This window comes from Antechinus flavipes, chromosome 2 (genome assembly GCF_016432865.1).
Source record: "Antechinus flavipes isolate AdamAnt ecotype Samford, QLD, Australia chromosome 2, AdamAnt_v2, whole genome shotgun sequence".
Taxonomy (NCBI): Eukaryota; Metazoa; Chordata; class Mammalia; order Dasyuromorphia; family Dasyuridae; genus Antechinus; species Antechinus flavipes.
The window spans coordinates 272,636,802-272,653,534 of NC_067399.1; the positions used below are offsets into that span (position 1 = coordinate 272,636,802).

Here is a 16,733-nt window from a genome sequence, read left to right on the forward strand (position 1 = left end):
GCACATACAGGTCCCTTTCCCTTCTTTAGTATCTCTTTGGGGTATAAGCCCAATAGAAACACTGCTGGATCAAAGGGTATGCACAGTTTGATAACTTTTTGGGCATAATTCCAGATTGCTCTCCAGAATGGTTGGATTCGTTCACAACTCCACCAACAATGCATCAGTGTCCCAGTTTTCCCACATCCCCTCCAACATTCATCATTATTTTTTCCTGTCATCTTAGCCAATCTGACAGGTGTGTAGTGGTATCTCAGAATTGTCTTAATTTGCATTTCTCTGATCAATAGTGATTTTGGAACACTCTTTCATATGAGTGATAATAGTTTCAATTTCATCATCTGAAAATTGTCTGTTCATATCCTTTGACCATTTATCAATTGGAGAATGGCTTGATTTCTTATAAATTTGAGTCAGTTCTCTATATATTTGGAAATGAGGCCTTTATCAGAATCTTTAACTGTGAAGATGTTTTCCCAGTTTGTTGCTTCCCTTCTAATCTTGTTTGCATTAGTTTTGTTTGTACAAAGGCCTTTTAATTTGATATAATCAAAATTTTCTATTTCGTGATCAGTAATGGTCTCTAGTTCATCTTTGGTCACAAATTTCTTTCTCCTCCACAAATCTGAGAGATAAACTATCCTATGTTCCTCTAATTTATTTATAATCTCGTTCTTTATGCCTAGATCATGGACTCATTTTGATCTTTTCTTGGTATATGGTGTTAAGTGTGGGTCCATGGAAATGGACAATTTCTTAGGAAATTGGGAAGGTATCTATGAACTAATTTAACAGATCAAAGTGACCAGATATGGAAGACCAATTTATATATGATAATAAAATTTTAGAGAAGACAATTTTGAAAAACTCTAGAACTCTAATCCATACAGTGTTAACCACAAGTCCAAAGGAATGCTACTTTCTTCCTGACAGAGGTGATGAACTTATATTACAGACATGACTATAGTGGCCATTTGTTTAATAGTCTGTGTCAATTACATGTTGAGGGCTTTATTTTTCAGATTTGCTGTCATCCTATTGGATGTGGGAAGGGTTTTTTTTTTTTAAGTGACTATTAATTTAAAAAATAAAAATAATTGTCAGAAGATTGATATTATACTTAGCAAGTTGGTAACAAAATTGTCCTATTTGTGTACCTTTCTGATTTTGTTTTTTGGAGTGTTGTATGTGTATGTCTTTTATTGATAATAGGGTTTTTGATTTTGATGTGCATTTCATTTCTTTATTTTCCTACTAACTCGCACCCTCAATAGAATGTGACAAATAAGTATTTGTGACAAGTAAGTATAGTCAAATAAAATAAGCTATTAACCCTGTCTGAAAAGATCTCATTTTCCAGCCCTCCTTCATCATCTCTGCTCAGAAGTAAGAAGCATGCTTCATCATCAATCTTTAGTCATCATTGGTCAAAGTTGTTTTTTGCTTTTCTTTATTTTATGATTGTTGTATAACTTGTATTTTTAAAAAATTTATTAGTGATAGGTATCACCAATCAAAAAAGATATGATTTCAGACTCTAGCTTGAAGTAAAACCTCAGCTATCTAACTAGTAGGCAGAGAACAGGAAATAAATGAGTTAGAGTGAATCTTATAAGAAACTTGGGCTGGAAATAGGCTCACTATAAAAGTGTGATGTTTTGTCAGGCATATAAATATAGTCTGAAAGATATAAAGCATTCTGTAATATACAAGTTTAGATATACACTGTATAGAACAGAATTGCTCTAAGTGTGGAGAGTTTTTGCCAACATTATGAGACCTGTAAAAGTCTTAAAAGAGAAATAAGAATAACAATTCCTCATTTTTCAATCCTTGACATAAGTTAATTATTCCATAAATGCCACCTGATTTTAAAATAGTTGTGGTTTCTCATTGTGGTTGTTTTAAGTGTGTTGTAAAAATGTCTAAATTAATTATGGAACAATGAGATCCTAGATTCTTCTTTCCCTAATGGCACCGCATACAATGTAATACACACAATAGATGTAACAAATAATTATTTGTTGACTGATTAATTAATTCTTTGACGGTGGAAATTTATCACAGTTATTTTACTTTTAACCAGAAAAACTTTGGTTAGCTTCTTCATCTGTTCTCTATTCCTGGACATGACTTGGTAATATTGGATTTGGTTATCTTTTTAAACATAAAAATAATGTTCTAAAAGCCATGACTATTCTCTATTGGTTTTTCTGACTAACTTGTTCTTTAAACAAGTTCTTCACCTTTCTGTCTCAATATCTTTGCTCAAACTATTCCTTGGGCCTATAATCTCCTATGTTTTCCTTTGCTACCCTTTGGGTTTCTACCTTTCTGTAATCCATAAATCTGCTAGTTCCTGTTCCGTTTCTCACCTACCTCAAATCAGTTACTATCTCTAGCCTCTACTTCACAAAGTACTTTGGATTGCGCTTCTTCAGTGGGCTTATCACAAATTATTCTGTTAAGTATTTATCTCTGTATGTTTTATCCCCAAAAAGCATTAGCTAAAATTTGCATTTTTATGTAGCATGCCTTAAACATTGTGATTTTTCTTGGAGTCTAGCAGAGTATTTGCCATATAGTGATTACCTAATATGTATTTGATGAAATTGAAATGATAAAACACTGTTTCCTTAGTGGTTAGAAGATGCTTAAGAAAAGTCCAGAGTGGATCATGGTCATAGAAGCAGTCTGTAATTTGAATTTTGATCTTCTCATCTAGGGAGAAGGTGATGGATTGAGAAACAGATTGAATTTGATATCCAAGTGGTATCCAGTTTAGTATGAAAAATACAGATTTATATCCTACATTATACTTTAATCTTTATACTCCTTCATTGCCAACTTTATGTAGTTTCTATGTCAGTCTTTTGGTAATTTTTTTCTAAGTTTATTGTTGACAACTCTTCAACTCTATTATTGGTAATTGTTTATTATATTTTAAAATATAAAAATAGATCATTCAAGAAATATTAAGCATTTACTTTGTATCTGGCACTGTGCTAAGCAAAGATTACATAAAGAAGCAAAAATTCCTGGCCTCAAGGAATGAGGACACAATATATGCATAAACCTAACATAAAGAAATGGAAGGTAGCCTTATGACAAAAACCCTAGAAGTCGAGGATTAGAAAAAACCTGTCAGAGGAGGTAGTGTTTGAGTTGAGACTTAAAGGTAGAAGTTAAGGGAGTATTTCAGGTGTTGTGGACAACCAATGCATAAGCACAAAGAAAATGGAACATTGTGAGGTATAATAAGGTATTGAGTGTAACTTTAGGTACAAGGCAGGGAGATTTATGTGAAAAGATTATGAAAATGGGAAGGGAGAGGTTTGAAGAGTTTTAAAATCCGAATAAAAATTGAGCCATTGGGGTTCACAGAATAGAAAAGAGTGATATCATTAGATGTCAATAAAATCACTCTGGCAGTTAAGTGGAAGAAAGATTGGAACAGGGAGTACTTTGAAACAGAATATCGGGGCAACTAGGCAGTGCAGTGAATAGAGCACCAGGCTTGAAATCAGGAGAACCTGAGTTCAAATCTAACCTTAGACACTTAACACGTCCTAGCTGTGTGACCTTGGGCAAGTCATTTAACCCTAATTGCCTCAACTTTAAAAAAACAAAAAAAACAAAAAAAACCGAGTATCTTATTCGAAGGCTATTGAAATAGCTGTAAAGAAGACATAAGAAAAGAGATGTCCCCAGCTTACCATCATCACTAGCATCTCTTTGAATAAATGGGATTTCATGACTATGGAATGTTGTAATTATTGTCAGATAATTTTACAGCTTTCCCCTTCCCAACAATTTTATTATGAGATGATTATTTGGGAAGACTAAGAGGAAGGGAGGGAGGAAGAAATTTATGGTGTAAAAATAAAGAATTTCATTAAAAAAAAAAACACTACTGCAAAGAATTAGAAAGGCCTAAATTAGAATGATAATAATATAAGTAGAGAGGAGAGAAAGAGTGTGTGTGTGTGTGTGTGTGTGTGTGGGTGTGTGTGTGTGTGTGTGTGTGTGTAAGACATGACAAGATTTGACAACTGATTGGATACAAGGAAGGAAGCGGGAATTTAGGATGACACAGAGGTTGTGAATTTTGGTAGGGAAAGGGAGATGATGCCCTTGACAATAATAGAAATGTTTGGAAAAAGTGAAAATAAAGACAGTGAGTTTCTCTTCTGAGCATGTCAATTTTAAGATGTCTATAGGAAGTATGAAATTTGAAATATCCAATAAGCACTTGGTCATGCTGGACTAGATAAATGAAGAATGTGTGAAATGAGAGAGGCTTTGACGCTAAGACTACAGGAAAGAGCCAGCCCCAACTCTTATGTAATAATGGAAAAGACAACATTCATTAATACATGCTGCTCCTTTTCATGTGTTTGAATCTGTTCACACATAACACTCCATCTCCCACTTCCATTTCTTAGATTCTAGTCTTCAAATACTGCCTTTTGTGTAAAGCCTTTCCTAGAATTTCCAGCTGCTAGTGTCTTTCCCCACAAGTTACCTTTATTTTGTACATATGTGTAATGCGAGTGTACCATTTTTCCCCAAAAGAAGATATACTCCTTAAGGGCAAAGATTGTTTTCATTTTTGTCTTTGTACCCCAACTCAGATGCCTACCACAATGCCCAAAACATAGCAAGTTCTTAATGAATGCATGTTGATTGATGGTTTTAGAATCAAATTAAATATTAAGTTTAAAAGTTTGATGAAGAAAATGGAGATGTTAAAGGGTATAACGTCTTACTAGTCTTCCTTTTCTCTAGCTGAGTTGTTGACTGGAGCACAGAAAAGAGCAGAGATGCGGAAACAAATTGAGGAGATGGAGAAGATGCTAAAAGAAATCCAAACAACCCAGCAAGAAAGGCCCTGTGATCAGGTAAATTTCTTAGCTACTAGTAACAGCAAATTGCTTCAAAAGTTGAGTTGAAAAAGTGAATTTTGGGATGTAATTTTGGCCTATGTCCCTCATAGAATTTTATTCACTATCTGTGAAGATTTCAGTTTTCTGAAAAAGTACAGCATACTATTTGGTATCATTAGGCTAAATCTAGATTTGTGAGGATATTTAGTTCTTCATGATGGAAATCCAAATTGTTAAGAAACACTTTTATTTTTTCATGCTTCCCACTAAAGTAGAGTTTTGTTAAGATCCCTGGGTTAAAAAGAGATTCATGGAGAAATTTCAAGGTGTCAGTGATCTTGAATGGGGAAAACTATTATTGCCTAAAAATAGCTTAATTATTATTAAGGTCTAACTTTAAAATACTCTTCCTTTAGGAATGTGGATGACAAACCACAGCAGCATTAGTAGAACTTGTGACTTTATCACCAATAGAAATCATAGATATTTTCATAATATATTATGATTGTTGCATATTTCAACAAATATTTATCTTTTTTTATTAGTATTTTATTTTTCCAAATACATGCAAAGATAGTTTTCAACATTCACCTTTGCAAAACCTTGTGTTCCAAATTTTTCTCCCTTTCTTCCTCTCTTCCCCCTTTGCCCTGTCCCAATGCAGCAAGCAATCTAATATAGTTTAACATCAAGAAGCATTTACCAAACAACAATTCTTAAATCTATTTACTGTGGTCCTGACCATAGCAAATATGCAGGCACACAATAAAAAAGAAAAACAAACAGTTCCTGCTCTCAGAGAACTCAATTTTTTTTTTTTTAACCATTAAAGCTTTTTTTTTTCTTTCAAAATATATACTTGGATAATTTTCAACATTCACCTTTACAAAACCTTGTGTTCTGATTTTTTTTTTTCCCCTCCTTTCCTACTACCCCTTCCCCAGATGGCAAGTGATCCAATATATGTCAAGCTGCACAAGAAAAATCGGGTCAAAAGGGGGGGGGAAATGAGAGAGAAAACAAAATATAAACAAACAACAACAGAAAGAGTGAAAATACTATGTTTTGGTCCACATTCAGTTTCCACTGTTCGCTCTGGGTGCAGATGGTTTTCTTTATCATAAGACCATTGGAACTAATCTGAATCATCTCATTGTTGACAAGAGCCATGTCCATCAGAATTGATCATCATATAATTTTGCTGTTGCTGTATTAAAATGATCTCCTGGTTCTGTTCATTTCACTCAGCATCAATTCATATATGTCTCTCCAGATCTCTCTGAAATCATCCTGTTGATCATTTCTTATAGAACAATTATGGAATAATATTCATATACCATAACTTATTCAACCATTCTCCAACTGATAGGCATCCATTCAATTTCCAGTTTTGTACATTTTATAAAGCATTTTTCTGAGGAGTTTGTAGGTTTCAATAGCAAAAGGGGTCCATGGCACAAAATAAAGTGAAGAACCCCTGTCATATGGCATATGAGTGGACATGAGAAGGTACATGAGCATCTACAAAGGAAAAGAGGTATTGTTGGTTGAGAGTGAGTTATATTTCATCAAGGTCATAGCAGAAAACTCAGATTCTCTAATTTTTGTCAAAGACTGCTTTTTAACAAAATAAGAATTTCTGAAAGCAAAAATATGTTTTCTTAGAATGTAGTGATTCATTGATTTTGTTTATTTAATGTTTAACAGCCTGAAGAAGGTATGCCAACAAGAGAGATAGCTGATGGAGGATGTGCTTCCAGGCTTCAGGATATACCAGGAGAGGAGGTTCTTTTCAGGTCTGTCTTTTATTCACTGAGCTCTTATTTCAGGTGGGACCAATGCTTCATTAATGGAAAGGGGAACACAGAAGAACATTTTGAAATATAACTAGCTCTGTACTCATGACTTAAGAGCTTGCAATGTTTTCCTAGTACAGGTTAGTGTTTTTTAGGTATTTTTTGTATCTTGAATGTAGAGTAGAACTGAAGAGAAGGTAGGGTATAGTCCTAACTTATTGGAGGGGGTGGGGATACAGATTTAGAATGGTTTCATTGCCTTGGAAATTACATAGAAGGGGGAGGAATTCATATGACTAGGTTTAAGCTTAATAAAAGCACAGTTCTGTTTTAAAGTATAAGTGTGGTTTTTACAATGTAAACTTGTTAACAGGGAAACTTCACTTGTAGAAAACACTTGGAAGGATCTATCTTCTAAAGGTAAGTAATATTCAGAAATTTCTAAAATGGAAATTTTGCTGGTGAGGGAGAAAATGCATGCAAAGTAATGAATAGTTAGCATAAAGTTTCCTGATTAGGATAAAAGAAATGGAAAAGGAGGCCTCTTTATTGTCTTGATTCTGCTTAAAATCTCTAAATCTTGTTGTTTAAAGGGAATATATTAATGTTTATATAAATTTTATATAAACTCAGCAGTGTGATCGATTTTTCTATTACATTTTTTGCCCTCAAATTATAAAATGAAAACCTTTCTGGTCCAGAGGAAAAAGTAGATGAGAATATGATAAAGAAGTTATAATAGGTAGGGGGGAAAACCCAATTACTGTTTTCCAAGGACTTGGCTTCTCTAGTCACCAAGGATCTCTCATGCTTGCCTTATGAGTTCTAACCATATAAGGTTCATGGACTTTGATAGCCGAGGCTGGACAGCAAAAATTCCTATACTTCTCAACTGACTGTCAACATTTATAACTGACTTGGGGGGAGAGGAGAGAAGGGTATCATTGGAGCAACTTTTGAAGGAGAGCTAATGACATCCTACCTTCTTGAATTCAGGATTTGGAACTGTAGGATTGGTATGTTATAGGTGCACTCAAACAAACTTTACTTAACATGTAATTAGAAAATCTTTGGAATAAAATAAAGTAAACTTGAGCTAATGGCAGAAAAGGATCTGCCAGGATAGCTGCTAGAGCCTTTAGATGGTGTTCAGCAGTCTAGGCCATGGGGTGGGATTTGGAATCCTTTACAGAGAAAAATCAAGGATGTCATTTGGCTTGGTGTTTTTATATATAATTGACTTTAAAACTGTATTTCCTTTTTCAATTGTGTTAAAGGAATACTAAGGAAATTTTTTATGAATCATTCTTATGGGAAGCTGATTTAAGAGAGGAATTATATTTATATTAAAACTTTGTGACTCAATCTGTCTTGTTCTATAGGGCCTGCTATACCATTCTCCATTTTTGATGAATCTGTTCCTTCAGAAAATCAGAACATCAGGTTTGATTTGCTTCAGAAATATTCATATTTGTGTGAGGTTTAATTGGGGGTAACTATGCCAACTCAGAAAAAAAATGTACTGAACAGATGGTGTGGTGTTGTTTTTTGTTCAGTCTTCCTGCAGAACCTCTACAGGTATCAAGCCAACGAAAAGCCCTTGCTGTGCTAAAATCTTCAGAAGACATGACCCCAAGGGATCATCTTCCTCTAGAAGTTTGTATAAGTAGCAATCTCCTTAAGTAAATGAGCAAAAATATCTTGGATTAATGCTGTCTCTAAATTTCAAAATATAAGGAGTGGGATACACATCACAATATGATCCCTAAGTCAACGATGTATGAACTGTAAAATATGTGTGTGTTTAGATAGACAAGATATAGATATATGTTGTAGAGAATGACATAATAGAAACCTTCAAATATCTGAATTTCTGTCATCTGGAAAAAATTATTAGATTATTCTTTGATTCTCCTGAGGGCACAAATGATTGCCTAGGGTAGGGATCAAATAGAGAGGAATCATAGATGAACAGGATTTGAGACCTGGAAGGCACCTCAGCATCTATCTAGAACAACATAGAAAGAATTTTCTCCCTCTACAAATAAGCGTCCATCCTCTCTGGGAAGATTATTTCCCTATGGAAACTCTTTGTTAGGAAGCTTTTCATGACATCACATTTAAATTCCCTTCTTGGCATTTCCATCTATTGCACCTGATTTGGCTCTCTAGGACTATAATTTCAGCTCTTCTTCATATGACAGGCCTTCAAGTACTTGAACACAGCTATTCTAGTCTCTCCTCAACCTTTTCTCCCTCAAGCTAACAATCCCCATTTCCTTGTTTGTCATGGACTCAAGACCCATTTGCTAGTTTGTTACTCTCTAGTTTATCAACGATCTTTTAAAGTGTCACCTACAATTGAATATACAAAATTCCAGGTGAGGTATGTCAAGGGCAGGTTATAATGGGCCTATCATCTTCCTATTCCTAGAAACTGTATTTCTATTAATGTGGCTGAAAATTGTATTAATTTTTTTTTGGCTACCACATTATACTGCTTTTTCATATTGAGTTGTAGTCCAATTAAAATTCTTAAATCTCATGCAAAGTGAAATGTACTGTGTACAAAGCAATAGCAGTATTATGGGATGGTCAGTTGTTAATGACTTGGCTATTCTCAACAATAGTGATCCAAGACTACTCTGAAGGACTTATGATGAAAAATGCTATCCATAATCAGAAAAAGAATTGATTGTAACTGAATACAGATTGAAGCATCTTTTTTTTTTTTTTTTAATTTTATTGGAGTGGGGGATGGAGGTCTTTGTTTTCTTTCAAAACATGACTTTTATGAAAATATTTTGCCTTCTCAGTGGAGGAAGGGAGAAAATCTGGAACTCAAAGTTTTAAAAAACAAATGTTTAAAAAAAATCATTTTGCATGTAATTGGGAAAAATTAAATATTAAATACAAGTTAGCCATATTTCCACTCTTCTGTTTGTGAAATAGATTTTTGTTATTGTTGTTGTTATCCAAGTTATAAAACTTACCTTTATCCCTTTTGAATTCCATCCTTCTAGATTAAGTCTAGGTATTCTAATTAAGATTTTCAGCCTTAGTTTTTATTTTAAACTGTTTGTGGCTGATTACCCCAAATATTTAATTAAAACATTATAGTCAATTATCCACTCTTAATAATTTAATAACCTCACTCAATTTCCTTTCTTTAGACATACAACTACATAGCCACATTCTTTTTCTCTTAATGCCTTTTCAACCAACTTCCTGTTTCCTCATTTTGTCTCAACCCAATAATCCATCCTATTAATTTGCTTTTATCCTCCAGTTTTTCTACTTACTTTTTCTTACTTAATTTCCCTCATTTTTTTAAACACCTTTCCCTTCTTCATCTTATTCTTCAGGTCCTACTCCCTGATCCTTTTAAATCCTGCTTAATCTTTTAATAACCTCTTTCTACCCAGAAATAGAATCCGGAACAGTATCTAGGCTTGGAGATTACTCTCCCAAAATTTTCAGATTCATTCTCTGACCTACCTGGGTAGACCTAGTCCCTTTTTTAAGTCATCTATCTGATTTCTTTCTTCTTATGCGCTCAAGGGCTTTCTCTTTTTCTCATCGAAGCCTAAAATTGAGTTGGAGTTATAAGGGAGTATAAAGAACTCCTTAGTTATAAGGAACTTTGTAATGAAGAGCCATCCAACAAAGAGGTTGCCATGAATCAATTAGTCTGCTCTTACATGTTTATATTCAAGCAAAAGACTAAGTAACTATATGGAGGGGCCTGGGAAGGTACTGTAGAAAAGTTTCCTGAAGTTGTGGAGGAGATTAAAATTAGATGATCTCTAAAGTTCCTTCTAACTTCACTATATCTTTCCTTTACATTCCAATGGGTTTGCCTCTTTATCAAAATTTTACTCTGTTTAACAAGTCTCTAAAAGTATTTTCAGTAAAGACTTAACACACATGCACATTAAGAGCTTTATCAAATGGATAAAGAAAAAAGTAATTGGATTTAAAATGAATAAGGCCTAGAAAAGATTAGCTGTTTTTTTCTAGATAGCTTTGCTGGGCATTCAAAAAGACTTTTATCCCAAGTTAATTGGGGTGGATAAGACATTGAAGGGATTCTTTTTCATCTGTTTTTAATATCTTTTCTCATAACTTCTACCTGTTTTTGATGTTTATTTTAATATTCATTCACATTTTCCCCACAAATCCATTTAAGTTTATAAAGTAGTATAAAATATTTACAGATCTACAAAGACTGTAGATCTTTTCTTTGGTACTTTTAAAAGTCTAACTTTAGTAATGCTTAATGTCACTACTAGATTTTTCTGCCTCCCTTCTCACACTGCTTTTCAATTTGATTTTATTAAACCAAACTTCTTATACCTGAAGTGCACTGCATAGAAATAGTAAGAATTCCATGGGGAATATTTAGGCTTACTGGAAGCCTTTTCTGAGTGAGTAATAATAGTTCTTCTAAGATTCTGTGATTTCATTGGTCTTGATAGAAAGGTATAGAAAGGTACTTTCTTTGCTGATGCAGGTCATCACCTATCCATGCATTGGTAAACGGCTTTTGTGAGTTGACTAAATATTCGATCAATTGGTGATATGTGATTGAACTTGGCTAAGATATGCTTGCATTTCATTGTTAAATTTATTTTTGAAGTCTTTTTAGTTAGGTAGAAGTCTTTTCCTGTCAAAGCTTGCGTTCTGCTAGGTTAGCCTTTAAAAATCCAAGGATATTTTTGTATCACAATGACACTCTAGACTTGGCATTTCAGGTACAAAATCCCTTACATTTTTGTAGCACTTCAAGTTTTATAATGATAGCAAACAGGCCACAATCTGGAAGTGCTAATAATAGGTACTTTTGTTAGATTATGCATTAGGATAAACACATTTTAATGACAAAAGTTCTTCAAGTAGTTTATTATAATGTCCAAGGCCTTTTTTTTTTTTTAACTTAAAATCAATTTATGAACTGATTAAAATATTTCTCATAAAAATCTTTTCTCTTAAATATTTCAGGATGAGTTCATTGGAATTGAGCCCTTGAGTGAAGATGCCATTATCACAGGTTTTAGAAATATGCCTATATGTCCCAATCCAGAAGATACTTGTGACTTTGTAAGGGCAGCCCGCTTTGTATCAACTCCTTTTCATGGAATAACAACACAGAAGCACCCACCATCCACCAATCCTGAGAGAATTCTACCAGAAGATCTACAGCTGAAGAGAACTTCTATAAACCAGCAAACTGTTTGTGAAGTTACTTACAACCAAACTCTTGGCATGAAGAAATTGAGGTAATTGTGGACTGACTATACATGAATCTGCTTATTTATTTATACTTTTTCTTCTTCCCTGTGGATCTTGTCATTTCCCAAGAATACAGCTTCTCTATATTCTGACTATTCAGGGATGCTTAACTTTTTTTAATGGTTCAAAATTACATTCTTAATTTTTTAAATTAGCATGGGTTAGACTGTTATAACTTCATTATAATGCTAAACCCAAAGTGTTAGATAAACCAGTGTGGTTTGGAATGATTATTGAGACAGTTTCTATTTTCCCAAATAATGTTAAAATCACTATTTTACTATGTTTTCAACCTTTAAGTGAACCAGCATTAGTTAAATGTTATTTTTCTCTTTTAAAAAAAATTGTCAATAGTATTTTATTCAAGTAGATGTGTAATGACCGCGTATTTAAAATCAGCCGGAGTCAGGAATTCAGGTTAAGGGGAAAATCTTCAATATTTATTGAAGTGAAGAGTGAAAAAGGATTGCGATAGCAAATATAGGCAAGAAAGGTTGAGATAGCAATATGGACAGTTGCGACAGGAAGCCAGCTAACAGAGAGAGATGTGAGCTGAGCAAACCGTGGCAAGGCAATCCCAAAAGTCTCTCCTTCCCCTTCCTTTTCCACTCCCCTGCCTCCACCCGCCAAAATCGTCATTTCCTATACAACACATCAGGACTTGCACAAAGAGTGGGTGGGGGCCATTCTTTCTCCAAGCTTATATATTAATAGAGTATGGTCCAATTACTATTTAGCCTCATGTGCTTGGGACCTCAGTGCATCAACTCAAGCCTCAGCCCATTACATCTCCCGCTTTCTTTTGTTTTAGAACACAGGTGATCATGCCATCCCTGACTCCTCAGGGAGGTCAGAGCCCCCAAGGGGAGGTGAAAGCACTAAAAAGGAGATAATCACGCCCTCCCTGACATCTCAGGAAGGGAGATGAAAAGCACCAAAGGGAAGTGGGGGTTGCTAGCAGGTTTCTGGGCTCAAGGGTCTTATTATGCACAAACCCATCAGCATGGGAACATATAGCACATAGCAACAACACAGAGGCTATTAGTGATGACTCTCCCCACAGTCAGTGCAGGCTTGATGTGGTATAACAAACATGAAGTATACACCCAACTAATGATATAACAAACAATATAAGTCAACATTGTGTTGTAAAAGATTGCCAGAAGTCCTAGAAGGAGAGTATGTAAAAAGCAGTCAACACATACACCTTCTTCAGCAGCCAAGAGATAGTCCAAAACCAATCTATTGTCCATTGCTTCACATATCAGGGAATCCAATCATCCCCCCAAGTTTTTGAAGTCCAGCCTCAAGAACAATCAAAAACTGAGGAGGAATCTAGCCCTAATGTTAGCTGGGATAATAAAGTCCAGCCTATGGAATCCATATTAGCAGACTGGAATGAAGATATAGAAGCTTTTGAAGTGATGGAAAAAGATGAACTATGACTCACAAAAAAAATCTTCTGGTGGGTATTTAAAAAGGGAAAAAAAAGTGAACTTTGGTTAAGGTAGACCCTTTTTATGTCCTAGGGAATCCAATGATTGCAGCGGATTTTGAAGTCCTGTAACAGTCTTATCATTTCTCAGAAAATCCAATGATTCCTGAGGACTTTCAAGTCTTATGTCTCAAAGAATCCGATGATTCCTGAGGGATTTAAAGTCCTACAACAATCTAATGTCTCAGAGAATCCAATGATTTCTGAGGGTTTTGAAGTCCAATGATTTTCTATGTCCATGAGTCAAACACCATAACTGCCACACACTTTCAATGGTGAGCACAATCAGCAACAGAAACACCCGATGTTTCTTGGGTCTTCTCCTTCGTTTCAAGGGTCTGCTCCGTCTCTCTGCAATGGACAAGGCGAATACGGCTCGTTGGCACCTATCTGATTCCTTCTCCACCTGTAGAGATACAAGCAAACCCTCTTCCCCAAGCAGTTAGCCTACCTGGTCCCTTCCATTCACCACTTTCTGGGTCTCTCCACATCACCTGGCGATTATCTAAAGATAGTGGAGCTGCTCGCACTGGACACTGCCCTTCCGGTGGGTTATAAAACCTGTCTGCTGGAGCCAGTGCATCTTTGTCAAAAATCAAGAAGTTAATAGTATAAAGTGCTAGATTTAATAGTTCTCTAGGGTTACCTGTGGCTCCCCCTTTCTTTTGTTTTTGGAGCAGCATCTTAATGTCTCTGTTTCTCCTCTCTACTATTGCCTGTCCTTGAGGATTAAAGAGTATGCCAGTGGTATGTAAAATCTTATACTGTGCACAAAAGTGTGCAAAATGTTTGGAGGTGTATGCAGGACCATTGTCTGTTTTTATTGCTTGTGGCACACCCATAATGGCAAATGCTTGCGTGAGGAATTCAGTGACCACTCGGGCTGTCTCTTTTGCTGCTGGTATGGCAAAAGTGAATCCTGAAAAGGTGTCTACCACAACATGGATAAAAGACAGACGACCGAAAGATTTATAATGGGTCACATCCATTTGCTAGATTTCATTGGGTCTCAAACCACAAGGGTTCTTCCCTGGAGGCAGTGTAGGAGCGTGGAAAGGAAGGCAAGCTATACAGCTTTTTACTATGCTCCTAGCTTCTTCTTTTGTAATCCCAAATTGTAAACGCAAAGCTCGAGCAGCCTGATGGTATTTAGAATGGGATTCCTGGGCCTCCTGAAATAAAGGCGTACTGGCCAACATAGTTAAAAGGCTATCTGCCTTTGAATTCCCATCAAAAATAGGGCCTCGGAATCCACTATGTGAGTGGACATGCAAGATATAAATCTTACCTGGATGTTTTCTCACTTGCTCCTGAAGTTCCTTAAAGAGCTGATATATATTAGAAGCTGCAAATTTTATTTGGGCTGTGGCAATTCTTTGTACCACACCTACTGAATAGGCTGAATCAGATATTATATTTGTCTCCTGGGTAATAAGTGAGAGCTAACATGATTGCATATAATTCGTTCTGCTGAGTGGACTGAAAAGGAGTTCTGAGTACTCTCTTTATCATTAAGTCATGAGAGTATACAGCACAAATATTGTGTTTGGACGCATCTGTAAAGATAGTTGGTCCTTCAAGAGGAACTTTAGAAACTTTTTCTTCAAGAATCCATCACCAATTATGTAAAAGTCTGGTTAATGGAGACCCATGTGTAAAATTTGGAGCCATGGCCAATAAAATTTGCCACTCTGGAATGGTCTCACAACACACATTAATTTGTGTATTGGTGTAAAAGGTGTGTATCTTATCAGCTCTTGCCCCAGATAATTGTACTGCTCGCTTAATGGCCTTTAACAAAATTCTAGCCACAAGCACTGGGTAAGGAGTAAGGCTTTGTTCTGGTTGTGCCGGGAGGTTCACCCACTTTATCACACTGTCTCCTTGATGAAGGACTGCTGTGGGTGCCTCTTGTGTGGCAAAAACTGATATTTCCAAGGGTTTTTGAGTGACTCTTTCAACCACATTGGATAAAGCCAGTTCAACTTCTCTCAAAGCCTCTTGAGCTTCTTTTGTAAGCTGGTGTGGTGAATTTAAAGCACTGTCTCCCCTTAAAATATCATATAATGGTTGTAACTGATAGGTAGTCAAGCCTAACACTGGTCGCATCCATTGGATATCTCCTCTATCAATTTCTGAAAATCATTTAAGGTATTTAGCTTCTCTGTTCTTAAGGACAGTTTTTGTACTGTAAGCACCTTAGGATATACTTCATATCCTAAATATTGAAAAGGAGCATGTCTTTGAATTTTCTCTTCAGCTATGTATAATTTGTAGTATCTTAGTGTTTCTATGGTCTTTTGTAGACATGCTTCTAACATTTGTTCCTCAGGTGCACATCCCAATATATCATCCATATAATGTAATAGCATAACTTTTGGAAATGCTTTTCTTATTGGAGCAAGAGCAGCAGCAACATACATTTGACACATAGTGGGGCTGTTTTTCATTCCCTGTGGCAAAACTGTCCATTCATATCTTTTATAAGGCTCAGCTAAGTTAACGCTGGGCACTGAAAAGGCAAATCTTTTCATATCCTCCTTATCCAGAGGGATAGAATAGACACAATCCTTAATATCTATGACCCAAAGAGGCCACTCTCTAGGTAATTGAGTAGGAGATGGAAGTCCAGGCTGAAGAGTTCCCATAGTTTCCATCTGTTCATTCACTTTTCTTAAATCAGTGAGCATCCTCCATTTTCCTGATTTCTTTTTTACAACGAACACTGGGGAATTCCAAGGACTTAGAGAAGGTTGTAAATGCCCTTGTTCAAGCTGCTCTTGTACTATATCTAATAAGGCCTGAATTTTATCGCTACCTAAGGGCCACTGTTCTGTCTACACTGGTGTATCAGTTTTCCATTGGATAGGAACGGGTGAAAGTGTTGGCAGGCCTTCAACAGCAGCCCTGCTTAAAAAACCGAAGTACTCATTTTTAACCCTAATTGTTGTAAAACATCTCTTCCCCACAGATTGATGGGGAATTTTTCCAACTATAAAAGGAGTAAAAATTCCTGTTTTGCCTTCAAAGGTCCATTTCATAGGGGCAGCACTAACTTCAGCTGCTATTGATCCTCCTACGCCAGACATATAGGTGTCTGCTTTAATCTTTGGCCAGTGACTGGGCCAATTGGCACCTCTAATAACTGTACGATCCGCACCTGTGTCTACCAATCCTTCCAATGGTAGGCCATTTATATAGATCGTGAGCATAGGTCGGTCAGCTGTTACAGCTGCTGTCCAGTATATTCCTGGATTTTGTGGT

At 35.7% G+C, this 16,733-nt stretch overlaps 1 protein-coding gene across 1 annotated transcript in view; it reads left to right on the forward strand.

Moving 5' to 3' along the window:
* BUB1B (BUB1 mitotic checkpoint serine/threonine kinase B) overlaps positions 1 to 16,733 on the forward strand; it is a 67,705-nt gene that overhangs the window by 20,800 nt on the left and 30,172 nt on the right. The window contains exons 10-15 of the mRNA XM_051977068.1: positions 4,789 to 4,901; positions 6,594 to 6,682; positions 7,056 to 7,102; positions 8,065 to 8,125; positions 8,239 to 8,338; positions 11,684 to 11,961. Of these exons, the coding sequence (XP_051833028.1) occupies positions 4,789 to 4,901; positions 6,594 to 6,682; positions 7,056 to 7,102; positions 8,065 to 8,125; positions 8,239 to 8,338; positions 11,684 to 11,961 (688 nt within the window). The remainder of the gene's footprint in view (positions 1 to 4,788; positions 4,902 to 6,593; positions 6,683 to 7,055; positions 7,103 to 8,064; positions 8,126 to 8,238; positions 8,339 to 11,683; positions 11,962 to 16,733) is intronic.